General features: G+C 41.5%; 1 protein-coding gene and 1 long non-coding RNA gene across 2 annotated transcripts; both read right to left on the bottom strand.

Annotated features, from left to right (window-relative positions):
• Window positions 1-721: 721 nt before the first annotated feature.
• On the bottom strand, window positions 722-2,119 carry LOC109416446 (uncharacterized). The gene is made up of 2 exons (XM_062858912.1): window positions 1,920-2,119; window positions 722-1,452 (listed from the first exon to the last, which is right to left on the bottom strand). The coding sequence occupies exons 1-2, from the start codon at window positions 2,065-2,067 to the stop codon at window positions 968-970; spliced, it is 633 nt and encodes a 210-aa protein (XP_062714896.1). The 5' UTR covers window positions 2,068-2,119; the 3' UTR covers window positions 722-967.
• Window positions 2,120-4,283: 2,164 nt separating this feature from the next.
• LOC134291321 (uncharacterized) lies at window positions 4,284-6,017 on the bottom strand. The gene is made up of 3 exons (XR_009999029.1): window positions 5,560-6,017; window positions 5,306-5,490; window positions 4,284-5,238 (listed from the first exon to the last, which is right to left on the bottom strand). It is a non-coding gene; the product is annotated as an uncharacterized LOC134291321 (long non-coding RNA).
• Between the last annotated feature and the right edge of the window lie 16,204 nt (window positions 6,018-22,221).

Raw genomic sequence — 22,221 nt, 5'->3', positions numbered from 1 at the left:
CTGCACAAAAAGTGACCCATAATTCGGCACCTACATTTCAAAAGGGCGTAACTGCATTTGGAAGCAATACCTTCTTTCAAAGCTGTAGGTCGTACTGCCTCCCTTACACTCAAACCACCGTGGTTGTCGGAAAGAGGAGAGTTTTTCCCATCTGGTACCTGTTGTGAAAAACATGGAAATCATAACACATGATCCACAGCTTTAAAAGAAGGTGATGATTCCAAAAGCAGTTACGCCCTTTTGAAATGTTGGTGTCGAATTGTGTGATTTTCGGTGTTCCTTGTCACAATAATGAGTCATTTAAATTTTGCCTGAAATAAGCTTTAATTAGCTGCAGTCACATGAATTTTTACATTTAGAACGTAAATTATGCTTTTGTTCTGGTGACGATACCATTTCGCACTTGAAAATCACTAAAACTCGCCTTTACAGAGCTAACGAAAGCAGCGCACGCACGTTCTAATGTTCACAATCGAAGCGTTACTTTGACAGATGGTTTTATGCCGAACAAAAAATTACTGAAAATATGTATGTTTTGACGTATAAGCCCGTGTGCGCTACGTATAGTGACACAAAACAAATCAACTCATCAACGAAAAATGATAATGGCTAACAAAAGCTTGCAATTAATTAGTATTTATCTATTAAAGTGGAAAGTGACTAATTGTGACCCATAATTGTGCAATGAGTGTATCAAAAATTAACAAATAAGCATTTTTTTAGTGTTAAACACCACTTGCAATCTGTAAACGAACCATTACATTATGCTTTATTGGTATGCAGTTTCTATCTGATAACATATAATACAGTATCTTGTACAGTATGCATGGTATACAGATCCTACCTGATTTCATTGTAAAACAAAGCCCTTTTTAGCTTAAATAAAAATAGCAAATAAAATAACAAGATAAAAAACGGTGTTAAAACCATTGTAAAAACAAATTTTTGATCAATTTATCAGAACTGTTCAATGACTCTCTTTTTCCGCTGATGTCTTCAAGAACTCCTGGTACCTGAAACTCAAATTGTTCACAGTTGTTCTTTTGCTCGTTTCTCTCGTCCTGTATGCGTTAATGGCAACCATGTCGTCCAACTTCCGCAGCAGCACAGGTGGATCAACACCAAACACAGTGAGGCATTTAAAGAGCACCTCAACGGCTCGCAAGCTTGACAATCCGCAGGGTATGACATAGTTTTCAACAATGACGTACAAGTTTCCTTTCTTATACCAATCAGCTACGCATAGAATATGAGGTTGTAGCGGCTGTCTTTCAATTAATTCTTTAACCGCCAGCAGTTCGACAAAGCCAACTTCAGGACCATTAAAGTTGACCCACTGAATCAACGGCATGGCCAAAACTTCGTCAGTTGCCATGTTCTCCATTTCGTTTGTTCTTTTAATCCCTCTATTCGAAAGTTTTTTCATGATACGCAAGGCACCTCGAAGATATTCTGGAAATTAAAGAGAAAAAAGTAATTAGTGGAAATGTCAATTTTAGTATCGTTTAAAACTGTGGGGGGCGATACTAGTTTTCCCAAAGCCGACATATTTAAAAAAAACAACAAAAACCAAAAAAAAACGGAATTTACCGTTGTTTTCTGTTTCTCTGTGCAATTTCGACATGGAAAAACTAGTGTCGCTCCCCCACACCCCTGGTTTAAAATCATCATTTATACATAACATATGAGGAGCCCAGATTCAAAGGGGTGTAAGCGGCCATTTTGTCGATTTTGAGCTGAGCATATAAAAAAATCAGATTTCAAGTTTTTAGAAACTTTTTAAGGATTATTTTTACGATGTTCAAAAAAATTACAATAAATCGATGAAAATTGGGTCACTTACACCTCTTTGCTTCTTACCCCCTCATATGATAAAAGTCCCGAATTAAATGCAATAGAAGTGCATTTACATTACATACCATCTTCCACGTCATGCCACACGCTTTCATCGAACAGTAATCCCGCGAGTAGGAGCATTTTGAGGCCATCTCCTGCAGACCTTTGCAGAATTCTATCGAACGCCTGTATGGTCTGTAAGTATAAATAGAAAGGAAAGCATAAGTCCATAACGGTCGTTTAGCATGTTTGTGGAAAACTCGCGGGATCTAAAAAATCCCAAATCCCGGGATATTTTTCCGAAACTCCCGGGATTTCCCAATAATTGAAAATGACATAGTGTATTCTATTAAAACATGACTATTCAAACTTAAACAGCCTTTACCAATATTTCCATTTTTGCTTTCGACATTCTGCACCATCTGGTAGGTCCAGTAGCTAGCTTTTTCTATGGAAATCATTGTGAATGTGTTACTGCATTGTAATTGAAAATCATTGTAAATGCGGAATACGGATATAAAGAAGCCTGAATGAGCTTCTGCAGAAATTTCTGATGTAACTACTGTAGGCATCCGTGAGTTCTGCTAGAAAAATCTCAATTTACAATCTGAAGAACCCCAGTAGCAATCCGTGGAAGAACTTCTAAAAAAAAACTTCTCGAGGCATTCCCTAAGGATATCCTGAAGGAATCTTTGAAGGAACTCATATATCCCTGAATAAACTTCAGGAGAAATCCCTGAATTCTCCTGGAGGTATCCTTGGATTTTCCTATAAGAATCTCTGAAGGAACTCCTGGAGAGATTTTTGAAGGAACTTAGGAATTCATGAAGAAATTCAGGAGGAAAAAGCTCAGGTACCTTTTAAAAGAACTCCTAATGAACACCTGGAGGCATCCCTGAAGCCTCCAGGAGCTATTAGGGTGATCCCTGAACGAACAGGGGACTGTTATGATCTTATTGTTTTCTTACCCAGCATTAAAATTATGCTGCTATGTTAAAAGATAGGTTGTCAGCTTAAGCCTCACGCTTGAGCTACAGTTATGTTGGCTACGAAAACATTGCATTGGTGGGATAGGGATGCCAATTCCATATGAACGATCATCTGGAGAGATCACCGAAAGAACTTCTGAAGCAATCCTGTGAAGAACACTTGTAAGAACCTCTGAAAATTTTACATTAAGTATCCTGAAGTAATTCCAAAATGAATCCCCGAAAGAGTTTGAGAAGGGATTCTTGAAGAAATTCTGGGAGGAATGCTAGAAGGAATTCTCTTGATGAAACTCCCGCAGCGATCCCTACAGAACGTCAGGAGAGATCACTTGTTGGAGTATAAGATGAATTTCTGAGGAAACTCCTGAACTAGTTCCCAAAGAAACACCTGTAGGAATTTTAATATCATAAGGGCATAACTTTGGTTATTGATTTTTGTTCTGTTATTGATATTCTCTTAATAGCTCCTCTCCTCTTCTCCTCTTCTTGGCGTAACGTCCTCACTGGGACAAAGCCTGCTTCTCAGCTTAGTGTTCTATGAGCACTTCCACAGTTATTAACTGAGAGCTTCCTCTGCCAATGACCATTTTGCATGTGTATATCGTGTGGCAGGCACGAAGATACTCTATGCCCAAGGAAGTCAAAGAAATTTCCTTTACGAAAAGATCCTGGACCGACCGGGAATCGAACCCGTCACCCTCAGCATGGTCATGCTGAATACCCGTGCGTTTACCGCCGCGGCTATATGGGCCGCGGCTCTCTTAATAGCATTAATCTTATAAAAACAGAATAAATACGCAACGTTGACAAAGTAAGAATGTACAGATTTCCATATTTTACCAGAATTTGTAGTGTAGGTTTAGCGAAAAGTTCTAATCAGAAGAACAATTAGTTCATAGGGTCTGATTGCCATAATTATAATTTCACGCTCCAGAAGTTATCCTATTCGAAAACAAGCGATTACAGCACCGATTGATTCCGTTCTTTTTGCTTTCATGCAAACCATTCAATACTCCAAATATTGATTAAGAGTTTTAAAAGAAAATCGATTTTTAAAATTTAGCTTTGTAGATGAGGTGTGAAAATTCCCAATATGGCCATATAATTTAGCTTGGTTAGAAAGGATTTGAGGTCAAGTTTGAGTTCAATAGGTTTCAAATAACCTCTCATGAGAAAAAGAACAAAACTACCGAAAATTAAAAATATGTACATCAAATTAAAAACCTCCTTATGCCAATAACATTAAAAACAGTGTCTAGCCCAAAAGGGATATAATATCAAGAATAAAACAATGAATTTGTAAGCACTAACCTTTCAACTTATTTATACTTCCATTATCCAACTTTTTCTCCAGGCGCTCCATGGTTACGGTGATAGGTGGTAGGCTCACTGCGTTACATATTTTAGCAAACGGGGATCGGGGTTGTAGCGCGTCCTCAATATCTTCCTGACCTAAAAGGCGTAAACAAAAAAAAAACAAATTATTTTAAATAAGAATTTCATAGAGATTCCTACAAGGACTTTTGCAAGGAATACCTCAAGGGAATCTAGAGATTCTATAACTTTAATAGAAATTATACGTGCCAGCTTATGACGTAGTTAGCGGGGCGAGGTCAAGGCCAAGACATCAGATATTTATTGTGGATACAAGATCCTTCCTTCCTATCAAATCCGCGACTCAAAAGATAAATCGCGACATCTGTAACAGCACTGCAGTTTAAACGTATGGAAAATCTATTTTCCATTGCGAAAATCTGTTATACATCTTAACTCTTCGGGAGCCGGACTGGGCATAAATGAACCAGGCGTTCAAACCGACCATAACAGACGTGTTCGAGACCAACGAGGTTGCGGTCACAATCTGGCTCCAAAGGGTTGAAGAAACAAATAATCACCTGTTTTTCTCAAGATTCGTCACCCCTCTCGGTTCAGGGTTTTAACTATTTTTACTTACGATATGATTAGCCGAAGTAGAACAGGAACGCGGATCCGTATCAGCAACAGGATCAGCTAAACGTTGGCGACGGTTTCATTAAATTGAACGCCAGAAGAGTGTTAGCAGCAGCGGCCAACGACACGAAACAACCCGGATCAAGCTCGATAACAGCGGCGAGCAAGAACATCCGACGGTCTAGAGCGGGAGCAGCAGCAGCACAGCACAACGATCAAAACACGGACACCGCACGACACGGAAAAACCGGATCAAGCTCGGCAGCAACAGCAGCACCAGTGACAACGATCAAAACACGGATACCGGACGACACGGAACAACCGGATCAAGCTCGATAACAGCGGCGAGCAAGAACATCCGACGGACTAGAGCGGGAGCAGCAGCAGCACAGCGACAACGATCAAAACACGGACACTGGACGATCAGATCCAGCAGCGATCAAAACACGAATGACGAACAGACCTAAAACGGTTTTTTTTCTTAATTTTAATACAATGTTGCTTATAATTTTGCAAAAAAATATACATACCGTTGAGCACAGCAGCAGCAATGTCGACGGTGAACAAGCAGGAACGAACCGGAAACATCGGACGGTCAGTAACGAAGCACAGCGGTCGAGTGAAATCTGGATCACACTACACGGGACACCGGACTATCGGAAGCGAGTTTGTGCAGCAGCGTCCAAACACGGGCAGCGGTGACGAACAGAGTGGCCTAAGAAGCGTATTGTTTTTTTTTTAATAACGTTATTAATTTAACAAATTGAACAACAATATAACTTACTTTTAGGAACGACGGCGGCAAAAATGAGGGTGAAGCGGGAACTTGGAACGCCGGACAGGATTACGCAGTAGCAGCAGCGATCGAATGTGAAACGTGAATGACGGAGAGCTGGTGCCGCGCCCAAAGACAATTCAATGTGGTTTTTTATATAACTTAGTAAACTTCTATAAACAAACTTTAAGAAATATTCACCTTCAAAGTGAATCTTTTTTTACAAAAATTTTCGAAAACTGATTTTGTGCAAAATGAAAATTTGCTTCCAGCAATGGCGGCGTCTTGAATCAAAATGACTGAGATGGCCGAGATGCAGCAAACAGGCACTGCTCAAAATTTTCACCCAACGCCAACTATACCGCTTATAGCCAACACTGGGTAAAAAGGGACTTGGAATATATTTTGCTTCGTTTCAATCAGTTGGCCACTATTAGGTTGACTCTGGTTGACTAATATAAGAAAAAATACTAGGGGTACTCACTAAACAGATTAAATTGCTACGTAAGCCATGATTTTCTGCTTATTTGAAATGTTTCATGATTTTGCGAATGAAATAATCAAAGATTGCCTTGGTGATCGCGACGTTCAATCAGTTTAATCAGTTTACACTGTTTAGTGAATCCCCTTACTATTTTTATTTATTTGAAACAAACGATATGAATGAAAAACATATTTCTTTGCTCAAACGTGTTCATAAAATAAATGAAATATTTTTCATATTTTCCCACCAATAATGTATAAGTATTTTTTTACCCACTGCTAGGTTACTCTTACATTACCCATCCGATGGGTCAAAACGACCTACTTGAACACATCAATTTCTACCCAACTGGGCACTTTAAGCGAAATACTCAATTTTACGTTAAAAAAAACTCAAAAAAATAGGTAGTTCCGTTTTTCCGTGCTGGCTCTGGCTCTGGCTCAGGCTCTGGCTCAGGCTCTGGCTCTGGCGAAACAAAACGTTGGCTTCTTCTTGAATTCTTCCCGTAGTTCCTTCCAGGATTCCTTCAGCAGTTCATTCTGGGACTCCTTCAGGAATACCTTCTTGGGTTTCCCCGGTTGTTCTTTCCTTGATTTCTCCAAGAGATCCATCGGAAATGCCTCAGCATGTTTCTTCCGGGATTTCTTTAAGAGTTCCTTCCAGGACTCTTCTGGGAGCTTCTTCCAGGATACCTCCAGGAGTTCTTTCCATGATTTTTTCAAGAGTTCCTTCCGGAGTTTCATCAGAAGTTCTTTCCGGGATTCCTCCAGCAGTTCTTTTAGAGCTTTCTGTAGGAGTTCCTTCCGGAATTCCTTCAGGAATTTCTTCCAGGTTTCCTTCAGAAGTTCCTTTAGGGATTCTTCCACAAGCTCCTTCCGGGATTCTTTTAGGAGCCACTTTTTGGATTTCTCCAGGAGTTCTTTCTGTGTTTTCTCCAAGAAATGCTTCGGGAATTCCTCTTCATGTTCATCCCGGGATTTCTCTAAAAGCTCCTTCCAGGATTCCATCGGGATTTCCTTCCGGGAATTATCCAGGAGTTCCTTTCGGAATTCTTTCAGGACTTCCTTCCGGGATTCTTTAAGGAGTTCCTTCAGGGTTTCCTTTAGGAGTTCTTTCAAGGATTCATTCAGAAGTTCCTTTCGGAATCCCTTCAGGATTCTCTTCCAAGATTCTTCCAGGAGTTCCTTCTGGGATTCCTCTAGGAATTCCTTCGGGACTTCCTTTTTGAGTTCCTCCAGGAGTTCTTTTCGTGAATTCTCCTTCGGAAATTTCACTGCATGTTCCTTCCGGAATTTCTTCAAAGAATTTCTTTCGGGATTCCTCCAGGAGTTCCTTCCGAGATTCCTTCAGGAGTCCTTTCCTATCAGGCATTCTACAAAAGTTTAGGTATAGTTCTATGATTTTTCCAAGAGATCCATCTCCTTCGGGGATTCCTATGTAAGTTCGTCCGGGGAATTCTCCAGAAATTCCTTCGGGGATTCCTCTAGGAATTCCTTCGGGATTCCTTCAGAAATTCCTTCGGGATTCCTCCAGGAATTCCTTCGAGATTCCTCCAGGAATTTCTTCGGGATTCCTCCAGGAATTCTTTTGGGATTCCTCCAGGAATTCCTTCGGGATTCCTCCAGGAATTTCTTCAGGATTCCTCTAGGAATTTCTTCGGGATGCTACCAGGAATCGGGTAGGAATCCCGAAGGAATTCCTTCGGGATTCATACCGGGAATTCCTTCGGGATTCCTATTGGGAATTCCTTCGGGATTCCTATTGGGAATTCCTTCGGGATTCCTACCAGGAATTCCTTCGGGATTCCTACCAGGAATTCCTTCGGGATTCCTACCAGAAATTCCTTCGGGATTCCTACCAGGAATTCCTTCGGGATTCCTACCGGGAATTCCCTCGGGATTCCTACCGGGAATTCCTTCGGGATTCCTACCGGGAATTCCTTCGGGATTCCTACCGGGAATTCCTTCGGGATTCCTACCGGGAATTCCTTCGGGATTCCTACCGGGAATTCCTTCGGGATTCCTACCGGGAATTCCTTCGGGATTCCTACCGGGAATTCCTTCGGGATTCCTACCGGGAATTCCTTCGGGATTCCTACCGGGAATTCCTTCGGGATTCCTACCGGAAATTCCTTCGGGATTCCTACCGGGAATTCCTTCGGGATTCCTACCGGGAATTCCTTCGGGATTCCTACCGGGAATTCCTTCGGGATTCCTACCGGGAATTCCTTCGGGATTCCTACCGGGAATTCCTTCGGGATTCCTACCGGGAATTCTTTCGGGATTCCTACCGGGAATTCCTTCGGGATTCCTACCGGGAATTCCTTCGGAATTCCTACCGGGAATTCTTTCGGGATTCCTACCGGGAATTCCTTCGGGATTCCTACCATGAATTCCTTCGGGATTCCTACCGGGAATTCCTTTGGGATTCCTACCGGGAATTCCTTCGGGATTCCTACCGGGAATTCCTTCGGGATTCCTACCGGGAATTCCTTCGGGATTCCTACCGGGAATTCCTTCGGGATTCCTACCGGGAATTCCTTCGGGATTCCTACCGGGAATTCCTTCGGGATTCCTACCGGGAATTCCTTCGGGATTCCTACCGGGAATTCCTTCGGGATTCCTACCGGGAATTCCTTCGGGATTCCTACCGGGAATTCCTTCGGGATTCCTACCGGGAATTCCTTCGGGATTCCTACCGGGAATTCCTTCGGGATTCCTACCGGGAATTCCTTCGGGATTCCTACCGGGAATTCCTTCGGGATTCCTACCGGGAATTCCTTCGGGATTCCTACCGGGAATTCCTTCGGGATTCCTACCGGGAATTCCTTCGGGATTCCTACCGGGAATTCCTTCGGGATTCCTACCGGGAATTCCTTCGGGATTCCTACCGGGAATTCCTTCGGGATTCCTACCGGGAATTCCTTCGGGATTCCTACCGGGAATTCCTTCGGGATTCCTACCGGGAATTCCTTCGGGATTCCAACCGGGAATTCCTTCGGGATTCCAACCGGGAATTCCTTCGGGATTCCAACCGGGAATTCCTTCGGGATTCCTACCGGGAATTCCTTCGGGATTCCTACCGGGAATTCCTTCGGGATTCCTACCGGGAATTCCTTCGGGATTCCTACCGGGAATTCCTTCGCGATTCCTACTGGGAATTTCTTCGGGATTCCTACCGGGAATTCCTTCGGGATTCCTACCATGAATTCCTTCGGGATTCCTACCGGGAATTCCTTCGGGATTCCTACCGGGAATTCCTTCGGGATTCCTACCGGGAATTCCTTCGGGATTCCTACCGGGAATTCCTTCGGGATTCCTACCGGGAATTCCTTCGGGATTCCTACCGGGAATTCCTTCGGGATTCCTACCGGGAATTCCTTCGGGATTCCTACCGGGAATTCCTTCGGGATTCCTACCGGGAATTCCTTCGGGATTCCTACCGGGAATTCCTTCGGGATTCCTACCGGGAATTCCTTCGGGATTCCTACCGGGAATTCCTTCGGGATTCCTACCGGGAATTCCTTCGGGATTCCTACCGGGAATTCCTTCGGGATTCCTACCGGGAATTCCTTCGGGATTCCTACCGGGAATTCCTTCGGGATTCCTACCGGGAATTCCTTCGGGATTCCTACCGGGAATTCCTTCGGGATTCCTACCGGGAATTCCTTCGGGATTCCTACCGGGAATTCCTTCGGGATTCCTACCGGGAATTCCTTCGGGATTCCTACCGGGAATTCCTTCGGGATTCCTACCGGGAATTCCTTCGGGATTCCTACCGGGAATTCCTTCGGGATTCCTACCGGGAATTCCTTCGGGATTCCTACCGGGAATTCCTTCGGGATTCCTACCGGGAATTCCTTCGGGATTCCTACCGGGAATTCCTTCGGGATTCCTACCGGGAATTCAGTCGGGATTCCTACCGGGAATTTCTTCGGGATTCCTACCGGGAATTCCTTCGGGATTCCTACCGGGAATTCCTTCGGGATTCCTACCGGGAATTCCTTCGGGATTCCTACCGGGAATTCCTTCGGGATTCCTACCGGGAATTCCTTCGGGATTCCTACCGGGAATTCCTTCGGGATTCCTACCGGGAATTCCTTCGGGATTCCTACCGGGAATTCCTTCGGGATTCCTACCGGGAATTCCTTCGGGATTCCTACCGGGAATTCCTTCGGGATTCCTACCGGGAATTCCTTCGGGATTCCTACCGGGAATTCCTTCGGGATTCCTACCGGGAATTCCTTCGGGATTCCTACCGGGAATTCCTTCGGGATTCCTACCGGGAATTCCTTCGGGATTCCTACCGGGAATTCCTTCGGGATTCCTACCGGGAATTCCTTCGGGATTCCTACCGGGAATTCCTTCGGGGTTCCTACCGGGAATTCCTTCGGGATTCCTACCGGGAATTCCTTCGGGATTCCTACCGGGAATTCCTTCGGGATTCCTACCGGGAATTCCTTCGGGATTCCTACCGGGAATTCCTTCGGGATTCCTACCGGGAATTCCTTCGGGATTCCTACCAGGAATTCCTTCGGGATTCCTACCAGGAATTCCTTCGGGATTCCTACCAAGCATTCCTTCGGGATTCCTACCAGGAATTCCTTCGGGATTCCTACCAGGAATTCCTTCGGGATTCCTACCAGGAATTCCTTCGGGGTTCCTACCAGGAATGCCTCCAGAAATTCCTGCAGGAATTCCTCCAGAAATTCCTCCAGGAGTTCCTCCAGAAATTCCTACCAGGAATTCCTCCAGAAATTCCTCCAGGAATTCCTCCAGAAATTCCTCCAGGAATTTCTCCAGAAATTCCTCCAGGAATTCCTCCAGAAATTCTTCCAGGAATTCCCCCAGGAATTCCTCCAGAAATTCCTCCAGAAATTCCTCCAGGAATTCCTCCAGAAATTCCTCCAGAAATTCCTCCAGGAATTCTTCCATAAATTCCTCCAGGAATTCCTCCAGAAATTCCTCCAGGAACTCCTCCAGAAATTCCCCCAGGAATTCCTCCAGAAATTCCTCCAGAAATTCCTCCAGGAATTCCTCCAGAAATTTCTCCAGGAATTCCTCCAGAAATTCCTCCAGGAATTCCTCCAGAAATTCTTCCAGAAATTCCTCCAGGAATTCCTCCAGAAATTCCTCCAGGAATTTCTCCAGAAATTCCTCCAGGAATTCCTCCAGAAATTCCTCCAGGAATTTCTCCAGAAATTCCTCCAGAAATTCTTCCAGGAATTCCCCCAGGAATTCCTCCAGAAATTCCTCCAGAAATTCCTCCAGGAATTCCTCCAGAAATTCCTCCAGAAATTCCTCCAGGAATTCTTCCAGAAATTGCTCCAGGAATTCCTCCAGAAATTCCTCCAGGAACTCCTCCAGAAATTCCCCCAGGAATTCCTCTAGAAATTCCTCCAGAAATTCCTCCAGGAATTCCTCCAGAAATTTCTCCAGGAATTCCTCCAGAAATTCCTCCAGGAATTCCTCCAGAAATTCGTCCAGAAATTCCTCCAGGAATTCCTCCAGAAATTCCTCCAGGAATTCCTCCAGAAATTCCTCCAGGAATTCCTCCAGAAATTCCTCCGGGAAATCCTCCAGAAATTCCTCTAGGAATTCCCCCAGAAATTCCTCCAGGAATTTCTCCAGAAATTCCTCCAGGAATTCTTCCAGAAATTCCTCCAGGAATTCCTCTAGGAATTCCTCAAGAAATTCCTCTAGGAATTCCTAAAGAAATTCCTCTAGGAATTTCTCCAGAAATTCCTCTAGGAATTCCTCCAGAAATTCCTCTAGGAATTCCTCCAGAAATTCCTCTAGCAATGCCTCCAGAAATTTCTCCAGGAATTCCTCCAGGAATTCCTCCGGGAATTCCTACAAGAATTCCACCACGAATTCCTCCAGAAATTCCTCCAGGATCTCTTAGAAAAATCTCAGAAGGAACTCTTAGAGCAAAATTCTGTATAAATCGTGGATAAACCTTCTGAAGATTTCCAGAAGCACATCTTGGTGGTATTCCGGAAGTATTTTTCTGATGAGTTCCCAAAAGTATTTCTGTAGTTATCTCGAAAGGAAATCCTCGCAAAACTCTGGAAAAAATAATACCTTGTAGAAATCATGAACAAAATTCCTAAAGCAATACTGGATTTTTTTCAAAAAAAATCCGAAAAGAATTCCTTATTCATGGAGATCTCAGAAGGATCTACTGGATGATTTTCCTAAGGGAACCCTGAAGAAACTCCAGGAGAAATCCTGGATGTAATTTTCTGAAGAATCCCAGATGGAACTTCTGAAGCAATCCCTTAAGAAACTCCTGGAGAAATCTTGGAAGCAGTTTCGGCATTGCTCGAGTATTTTCGAGAGAAGGAATTCCTTAAAAAACTGGAAAAAATCCTCCAAAATTCTCAGAAGGACTTCCCGGAGAAATCCTTGAAAGCGGTTTTGCATAAAAATCAGAAATTAAAATTATGGCACACGAACTGCTCAACTGAAATAAAATAAAAACACTTAAGCCTCGTTATACGGTACTGTCACAGCAACGATGACCGACAAGTGCTGCAGGTCAAAATGCACAAGACTATACCGTAACCAAAGCGTAACGTTTTCTCGAAAAACATCCAGAGGTCGAATTTTATTTTCTCCGGCAAATTACCATTCCAGGATGGTGTCTTTCGCAACTGCCTGTTCATCGGGTTGAGATAATTTAAATCATGGAATATTTAGGGTCCTCCGCTGGCACGCTATGGATCCTGTCGAGTGTCTTCACCGTTTAAGCCATCACCGAAGTCGTCCTCGTCGTCGTCTGCGTGTTGTCCGCTGTCGGGTGCTCTTTCATTACCATTATCTACAGTTGTATCTACGATCGCATCCGAATGAACCTGTAAGTCGAAGTAAAAAATTAATTATATATGAAATAATACCTCGTTCGTACGCTTGTTATTTTTTCGTTAATTCTGGTTTCATTTTGGCGAACTTGTGCTCGCTTCTTGTTTCCATTGAAGGGGTGAGGAAACCAGGGGCATTGTAATACCCCACGGACGTTTTGCCAAGTTTTACTCGTTGTAGCTATACATTTAGTGTTATTGTCTCGCTTTCGGTTCAGCTCGGAAGACGATAAAACGAAACTTCAAAGGCACGCATGCAGCCAACAACCAGATGGACCAGTTTACATTTGCATACAATATCAATTTGTTCGAATGTTGAGCAAACAAATTACCGTTCTGAATTATTGGAACAGAGATCGAGCATCAGCAAGGGACAATAAACATGAACGCTTAAATGTTGATTGTGATTTAATTGCTTGTTTCACGATAAGTAATGGATAACTAATTGAGGGCATCCCCGGGGGCAAACAGTGATCGGAAATCGACACAGGTTGAAGGTCTGAAGTTTTTTCAAAGTATTTTCAACCAATGGAAGACTTAATACACTTATTTACGATTACTTAATAGGTATTGAAAATTGTGCTCAAATTGTCACACTTTACATGATCATTGTGCAAAATGGTCTATGTATTTAGTTAGTTTTGTTAGGAAATATTATATAATTAGAATTATATAAGAAGCAATCGTACCAATGCTTTGTGTAACTTCATTTTCGAATCGTCGAGAAACTAAATCTAAATGATTGATTTCTAATTCTTTGATGGGTATCTTGAAGAACCTCTGAATTTTCTAGCAGCATTAATGCAAAATATTGTTAAAGTGCTTCTTTGCATAAAAATCTCATGTGGAAAAAAAAATAGGAAGACTCTATAATGGAATTACAGCAGAAGTTTTTGAACCCCCTAGAGAAAATAGATGTCACATAATAAGAAAAGATCCATACAGCTGAAGTGTGAATGCGAGTGTATTAATAAAAATCATGCTGGAGGGGATTTAAGGGGAATAAACCTTCGCTTGTTTTGTTCCGACTCCGAGTATATCCTTGACTGAAATCACTGAAGGAAACCCTCGAGGTGTACTTGTAAGAATTTCTTAAGGGAATCCCTGGTGAAATTCTTGAAGAATTTCTTGGAAGTATTTCCGGAGAACTTTCAAATGACGGAATTCTTGAAAAAGAAAATAAATCCTTGAATTCACCTGCACAAATAACTGGAATGTCTTCAAAAAGAAATGTCTGGAGGAATTTAAAAAGGAACTTCTAGAGAAATTCTGGGAAGAAACGTTGGGAGAATTCTGAAAGCGTCTTCTCTGGGTGAGTTACTGACAGATTTCCTAGAGAATCGTCTGAAAGCGCTTCTAGCATACAAGTACCACAGACAAACAGACGTAACACTCTGATATTTTGCATCGTACACCGATTTAACGGTTTATTTAAAAATTTGATAGTTGGCCAACTGTCCACCCGTGGCGCTCGCATCGTTTTTGCTCGAGTTTGACGTTTGCCCACTACCGCCACCTAGTTGATGGTCGGCCAAACTCAGTCATTTTAGCATTGGGCAAACATGTTTCCGAGACTATGATTTGATTCGAAAAATGTTCGAAGTGTTACGTCTGTTTGTCTGTGCAAGTACTTATATGTTTAACATTCCGTAATTCACATGGTTGACCACCATCGCCAGCACCACGCTAATATTGAATACAAAAAGCGAGATTTGTTTATTTAACGTGTTGTACAAAATACAACAGCGCGATCACTCGAGGGTTAAAGCAAGTCACAGTGACTGTGAAAGAATCGCAAAATATATTTCTAGAGAATCGCAGGACGAATTTTTGAAGAAACTCCTTTGGAGCTGCTGGAATTTATGGATGGATTCCTGAATAAATCTTCGGATTCTTATAAAGAATTCCTGGATGACTTCTTGGAGAATCCTAGCTCCTCTATCACTCAGAAATTATTCCTCTGGATATCCCTCAAGTAATTCAAAAAAAAACTGCTGGTAATTCTGAAAAAACTTTGGTGAATCCCTGCAAAAGATGATGGATGGATTTCTGAAGTTTGTGACCAAACCCCTGCATATCTTTTTTTAAAAGTTCTTGAGAGGAATTCACGAAGGAATCACTACAACAATTCCTGGAGCAATCCCTGAAAAACTCTTGAAGGAATTCCTGGAGGAATTCTTGCAGAAATCCCTAGAGGAATTCCTGCTGGTATGCTCTGTAGGAATCCCTGGAGGAATTTCTGGAAGTACATTTGGATGAATCCCTAGATGCATTCCTGGAGAAATTATGGGAGGAAACCCCGAAGAAATTTGTGAAGAAATCTCTTGAGAAATTCATGAATTGCCAGACAAATTTCTGGAGGAACTTTTCTGTACGAATCCCAGAAGAAATTTGCAGAAGAATTCTTGGAGAAATTCCGGAGGAATTTCTGGAGAAATCCTTGAAGAAATTCCTAGAATAATCTCTGGAGGAGATCCTTGAATGGGTGTGTACGAATTCCTGAGAGTATTTCTGAAGTATACCAGAAGGAATTTCTGTAGATATCGCTAGAGGAATTCTTGGAGGAATCCCTAGTGGAATTTCAAAAAAAAAATAGCTGGAAAAATTCTTGGAAACATGTATGGAAAAAATCCTGGACGAATGCCTGAAGCAATCTCTGGATGACTTCCTGGTGGAAGCTCTAGAAGAACTCTGGGAGGGACCTCTGGAATAATTCTTCGAGCAATCCCTAGATGAATCCATAGAGAAATCACTGGATGAATTCCGAGATGAATTCGTGGAGGAAATCCTAAAGGAATCCGTGCAGGAATATCTGGAGGAAACCCTGGAGGAATCGCTGGATGCATTCCAGGGGAAATTCCTGGAGTAAACCCTAGAAGAAATCCCGAAGGAATTCTTGGATGATTTTCTGGAGAATTCCCTAGAGGAATTCTGGGAAGAATCCTTGAAGAAATTTCTGAAGAAACCTTGAGGAACTCCTGGGGGAATACTTAGTGAATTTTTTGGAGAAATTTTTGGGAGAACCTTGAAAAAATCTCTGGAGGATTCGCTGTAGCAATTTCTGGAGGAACCTCAGGACGAATGACTGAAGGAACTGCTGGAAAAATTCCTGACGGATTCCCAGGAGGAACTCCACGAGAAATCCCTAGAGGAACTCGTGGGGAAAATCAGTGGAACTGTCCCTGGAAGAATTCCTGGAAAAATCCCTGAATGAATTAATGGAGGAATCTCTTGAGAAATTCTGGGAGGAATCTCTGAAGAAATTTCCAGATAAATTTTTAGAGGAATCCCCAGAGGAATTTCTGGAGGAATTCTTGGAGGAATTTCTAGAGGAATTACTGGAGGAATCATTGGAGGAATTCCAGGAGGAATCTCTGGAAGAATCCTTAGAGGAATCCTTGAAATATTTTTTAGTAAATTCTCAGAGGAAGCCCCGAAAGAATCCCTGAAACAAATCCTGGAGTAATTCCTGAAGAATTTCATGAAATAATTTCTGGAGGAATCCCTGGAGGATTTCCTGAAGGAATTTCTGTATGCATTTCCGAGGAAAATTCGGGAGGAATTCCTGGATTAATCCCTGGACAATTTCCTGGAGAAATTCCTGAAGAAATACCAGGGGTCAATCCCGGAGGAGTTCGTAGAGGAATCCCTGCAGAAATGCCTGAATGAAATCCTGGAGATATTCCTGGAGGAACTCCTAAAGGAGCTTCAGGAAGAACTTCTTGAGAAACTCCTGGAGGAATACCTTGATAATTCAGGGAGGAATTTCAAAAGGAATCTCTGGGGGATTTACCACTTAACCTTATTTACAGCTCTTTTGTCCACTAGGGCACTGCGTTTCCAATTGGCGGCTGCACTAACATTTTGTACAGCGCCTAAATGTATTCTTTTCTAATTCCACTAATTCTAATTCGAACTAGTAGCCTTTGTGCTGCTGTAACTTTTCTACTCTGTCCATAGTAGAATGATGGGCACGATGATGCTGTGTGGCTTTTGTTCCATTTTCAGTTCGATTGGGGGTCCATTATGAGTTGCCGTTAGCCGATATCCAAGTTTCCGGGTCCGTTAGAGTATATGCTCAGAAGAGGGTTAGGTATCAGCCGCTCTCGGGGAAGAGCAACTGACGAAAAATTGCAAGTGCTGGGGCTGGGATCGAACCCATGACCGTCCACTTATGAAGTGAACGTGTAGCCCCGGGCCCCGGAAATCCCTGGGGGATATCCTGGTGTAATTGCCATAGTAATTTCTAAAGGAATTCCTTGAGGTCAGTTCCTGGAGAAATTTTTGAAGGTATTTCCGGAGGAGTTCCTGAATGAAATTCGGGAGGAATGCCTAAGGAATGCCTGAAGGAATGCCTGGAGAAACCCATGGAAAAATTTCGGGAGACATGCCTGACGGGATTTCCGGAGAAATCTTTAGAGAAATTCCTTGAGAAATCTTGAAGAAGAATCCCTACATGAATTCCATGAAAAATCCTTAGAGAAATTCCTTGAGGATTTCTTTGAAGAATCACTGGAGCACTTTCAGGAGAAATCCCCGAATCCTTGTAGGAATTTTAAGGGGAATTCCTACAGGAACTCCCAGAGGAATCCTGGCAGAGTTCCTGTTAGAATTTCTAGAGGAATCCCTTGAAGAATTCCTGAAGGAATCCCTTGAAGAATTCTTGAAGGAATCAAATGAGCAATTCCAGAGCGAATTCCAGGAGGAGTTTATGAAGAACTCACCCAAATTCCTGAGGAAATCCCAAACTAAAGGAATCCTTAAAAGAGTACGTAGAGGAACTCTTCGAGGAATCTTTCTTCCAGTTCTTGAAGCAATATCTGGAAGAGTGTCTGAAGAAAGCCTATGAGGAATCTCGGAAGCAATCCCAAGCAGAATTCCTGGACAGTTCCTGGAGGATGAATCTCTGGACAGTTCCTGGAGGAAGATTTGGATTAATTCCAGATGGAATCCCAAGAAGATTTCTTAGAGGCATTTTTAAAATAATCCTAGAAGTTATTTCTGAAGAAAGAGTGTGTATTGGGATTTCGTCCGGGTGCCGGTGTCGCGCGCTTTTGCTTCGGTCATTCGATTTTTCTTTTTCGCTATTCGGGAATGAGCATTTCGTTGTGTCGCGTCTTTTGTAGCAACACTGACGATCACCTGACGTGGGTGATCGATTGTTTGCTTTCCGAGCGAAGCGAATAATAGCGTGTTAGATTGCCTATTAAGCGACCACCTGATGCGGGTGGTCGATTGTTTGCTTTCCGCGTAAAGCAAACAATAGCGCGGCAACCAGCATGACACGAAGGTCATATTACTTATCTAAGTGAATCCAGACCCAACGATACCTTTCCTACTAACAAACACTCCTTCCTGCAGCATGTCCATCTAGCTGGCAGGAGACTTTTCATAAAATCAAAAATAAAGACCGTTAAGTGAGTGTACCAAGTGCGTACCATAGCGTACCTAACGGGGTTTTGAACGTACCTGACGAATTCTTTGAAAACAGGTGTCCTGCTGGATAGATGGTGGTTTTTCGAAAATCTCCATGAATCTTTCCGACGCTAAGGTTTTCTGCATGTACCAACAGCGTACCTTCCGAATCTGACCTCATTTTTTAACGTACCTCAAAATTTCTCATACTTTCTTACATAAAACTTTTCAAATACCATTATATGTTTGATAAAACAGCTACATTGCATTCCTTGTAAAATTCTAGGTATGTTTGACCTAAAAAAGTTTATACTTAAGTTCAAATTTGACTAATTTATGGCAAAAAACGTATTTTTAATAGGTTTAAGCAATACACTTGATAAACTCCTGAAAGTATGCTAACCATGTATCATTGCGAATGAAAGCCTAAATGTATGCAACAAAAAAAACACAAAAACAGCTCTAAGAGATAACTGACTGAATATAACATAACATATTGATTGAACATAATATAAAATGAAAATAATACGAAAATAAATAATTTCGTTGAAAATTTCTCGTAAGTAATATAAATCTCACCTAACTGATATTATTTCATCCCGGAATCATTGCTAGATGCATAAAATATGTTTTGCAAGTATTCACATTCAACGTACCTCGAAAAAATTTGACTTAGTTGAATTAATTCGTGTTATATAAGAGAATAAGTGAAAATTATGCTTCTTCAGAGAAATCTGTTAGGTACGTTGCATAAATCTCACTGAATTGTTAATAACTCGACTTGGTATTATTGTTGGATGTATAAAGTACACTGTGGTGCATAATTGATCGGACAAACGCTGATTTTCATACAAAATGGCCAAGTTTGAGATGCTGTAAGTATGGTTTGCTTTGATGGATTGAGCTCAATTTTTGACACGGAACTACTAACATGATGAATTTTACGTGTACGAAGTACAAAGTGTTTTCGCTCACAGATCTGGGCGTGACAAGGCGTTGAAAAATGTGCAAAAGTGTTCGGATAGCGGCACGCGTGTAAATCAAAGGGGTACCGCTGTCCGATCACTTTTGCACATTTTTCAACGCCTTGTCACGCCCAGGCCTGTGAACGAAAACATTTTGTTCTTTGTACACGTAATATTCAACATACTTGTAGTTCCATGTCAAAAATTGAGCTCAATCCATCGAAGCAAACCATAGTTACAGCATCTCAAACTTGGCCATTTTGTATGAAAATCGGCGTTTGTCCGATCAATTATGCACCACAGTTTATGTCTGACAAGTATTCACATTCAACATACCGCGAAAATCATTGACTTAGTTGAACTAATTCGTGTTATATAAGAGCATAAGTGAAAATTATGCTTCTTCAGAGAAATCTGTTTATGTACGTTGCATAAATCTCACTGAATTGTTAATAACTCGACTTGGTATTATTGTTGGATGTATAAAATATGTTTTGCAAGTATTCACATTCAACGTACCTTGAAAAAATTTGACTTAGTTGAATTAATTCGTGTTAAATATATAAGAGAATACAATCCCGTGCAAAAGTTTGGGGTCACCCCCTCAAAAACATGGAAATGTTTTTCGGTCATATCTCAGTCATCTTTCATTTAATCCACTCGTTCTTAGACTCTATCGAAAGATAAAGAGTTAGATTAGATTCGTAGGTACTTTTCACAAATTTAATATGAAATTTTTAGTATAAAAAGTTTACCTAAACTTACACGTTTTTCCTAAATCTGTAAGAAAAATTGTTTTTCGTGTAATTCGAAATTGGGCCGACCAAATTTTAAAATTAAAGTTGCATAAGAACCCTTTTTCTATCCTCTTTGAGAGCCATTCATTAGATTTTAGCGGAAAAATTTAAAACATAATTTAAAATATCGAATTAGGTTTGCAAGTCACCGTGCAAAAGTTTGGGGTCACCCCTTAGGATGCTGCATCGTGCAAAAGTTTAGGGTCACCTTCCAAATGAAGTCTGAGTCGGATTTTTGTTCAAATCGTCATTTTTTTTTTTGTGCAACTTCAATTCTTTCTTTGAAAGTTGAATTGCAATGGTTATAAAATGTTCATAAACTAAGTTCTAGACTAAGTTAAAGTAGAAAATGGTAAAAAAAATCCATATAAAATCAGCTAAGTACGCTATATAAATTGCGAAAGAGGATGGAAGTGAGATGAAAATGACTGATTTGTGAATTCTACCCTATATACATACCAAAATTTCTCTTCGTCTTCCAGCAATATTTTTTGCTGAAAGCATATCAGCAATGTGTGCATTTACTGGAGTTCAGCATTTACATTAATGTTTTACTGATATTCAGCATTGATAATTACTAAATTCGTTTCAGCAATGATGTTATTGCTGGAAATCAGCAATCAATTTGACAATTAGCAATCGGTTTGAAATATCACCGAAAATCAGCAAAACATATTGCTGAACGCATATCAGTAATTCATTGACTTGCTGTAAACCAGCAAATGACATATCTGTCAAGTTGAAATGTCAACACACTTTTTCACGTTGCGCCACGGCTCTTGTGCTTCCTGCACAAGTTAAAAGTTTGTTCGTCCGCAAGGATTAATTTTGCCAATTGCAATCAGAACCAGCTTCACGGGGAGAATTAATTCATTGGTAAGTACAAATAACTATCAAATTGTAGGAGTTGTTCATAATAGTTGTCGTTATTGCAGAAATGGCCCGGAATACGATATTTCTTCGGTGATGAAACGGCGAACGTGTGCAGGCAGATGTTTTGCCGAGGTTACGGCAAGTTCTGCGAATATTTTGAAAAATAAAAGAGCAATAAAAACCAAGATGTATTGAAGGAAGGTGATGGAATCTAAGCAGTCAATGGATGCGGGGTGAGGTATTTGGCGGGGGAGGTAAAGGTGGCAGCTGCCGAGTTTGTTTACGTTGCGCCCTATCGGTTTCTATAGTGTTTCTAGGGGTTGTTTGTTTGCGTGCACTCAAATGAAAAATTTTCTCGCATCGGCAGGGAAGCTATGGTCTAGTGTAATGTTTGGTGTGCCGATACCTGTATCGCTCAAATATGCAGAAATCACATATCGAAAAGCCATAATCCCGCCAGGAAAAACAAGTAGGTATCGGAACAATGATCGATGGTGTGGCGGCAGAGTTCTCGTTATGGTGGAATTGGAGCCCGGGTTCCAGTGGGATAAATACAGTTAGTTCTTGGTCGCGCACAGCGACACATCAGCAAAAAGCTGGTTATTTCCACGACTACGAAACGCTGGTTATGTCCTCGAATTAAGGATTTAGTGTATCCTGATCAGTCTATGAAACACAGCTATTTCCCAGATGTGAATAATTTGGTGCAAATTGCTCTGAAAATGTGGAGTGGTGAAAGTCATTCTGGAATAGTGTTAGATTCAGGTCATGGTTTGCTATTGACCAAGCCATCTGGAAGCACAACAAACTTGCCAGCTGTCGTTTGGTTTTCCAATATGGCGGATTGTATAATTTCGCATATTGGAATACCTTCCTTTTACTTACCTTGATAAAAACATTCTTAATATGTTTATTAATTAGTATTTAGTGATAACTCTTGGATCGATTTCATAGGTTTGTGGGAATTTGCAGTAATTATGATTACTGAAATACAGCAATATTTTTTGCTAAGAAATTGCTGATTGATCAGCAAACACGATCGGTTATTGCTGATTGAACAGCACGACAGCTGTCAGATTTTGGAAACTATACGTTGCTGGAGGATCAGCAAATTTTACTTTGCTGAACGGATTGCTGAAAAGACAGCACAAAAAAAAATCAGCAAAATTTTGCTGACTTCCAGCAATAAAAATTTGGTGTGTAACTGTAAGTGTTATAACCACAAACATACCATTACTCCAAAATCCATAAGTTTCAGGAATGTTACACATTTAA

This window comes from Aedes albopictus, chromosome 3, assembly GCF_035046485.1.
Source record: "Aedes albopictus strain Foshan chromosome 3, AalbF5, whole genome shotgun sequence".
Taxonomy (NCBI): domain Eukaryota; kingdom Metazoa; phylum Arthropoda; class Insecta; order Diptera; family Culicidae; genus Aedes; species Aedes albopictus.
This window is presented reverse-complemented; position numbering and strand designations above follow the sequence as displayed.

What these genes read in the sequence shown, in the direction of transcription:
- LOC109416446 (XM_062858912.1), bottom strand. Translation starts at nt 2,067, where the DNA reads ATGGACTTATGCTTTCCTTTCTATTTATACTTACAGACCATACAGGCG. An exon ending in GTGGCATGACGTGGAAGATG is followed by an intron (nt 1,453 to 1,919) that starts GTATGTAATGTA and finishes TTTAATTTCCAG; the next exon opens with AATATCTTCGAGGTGCCTTG.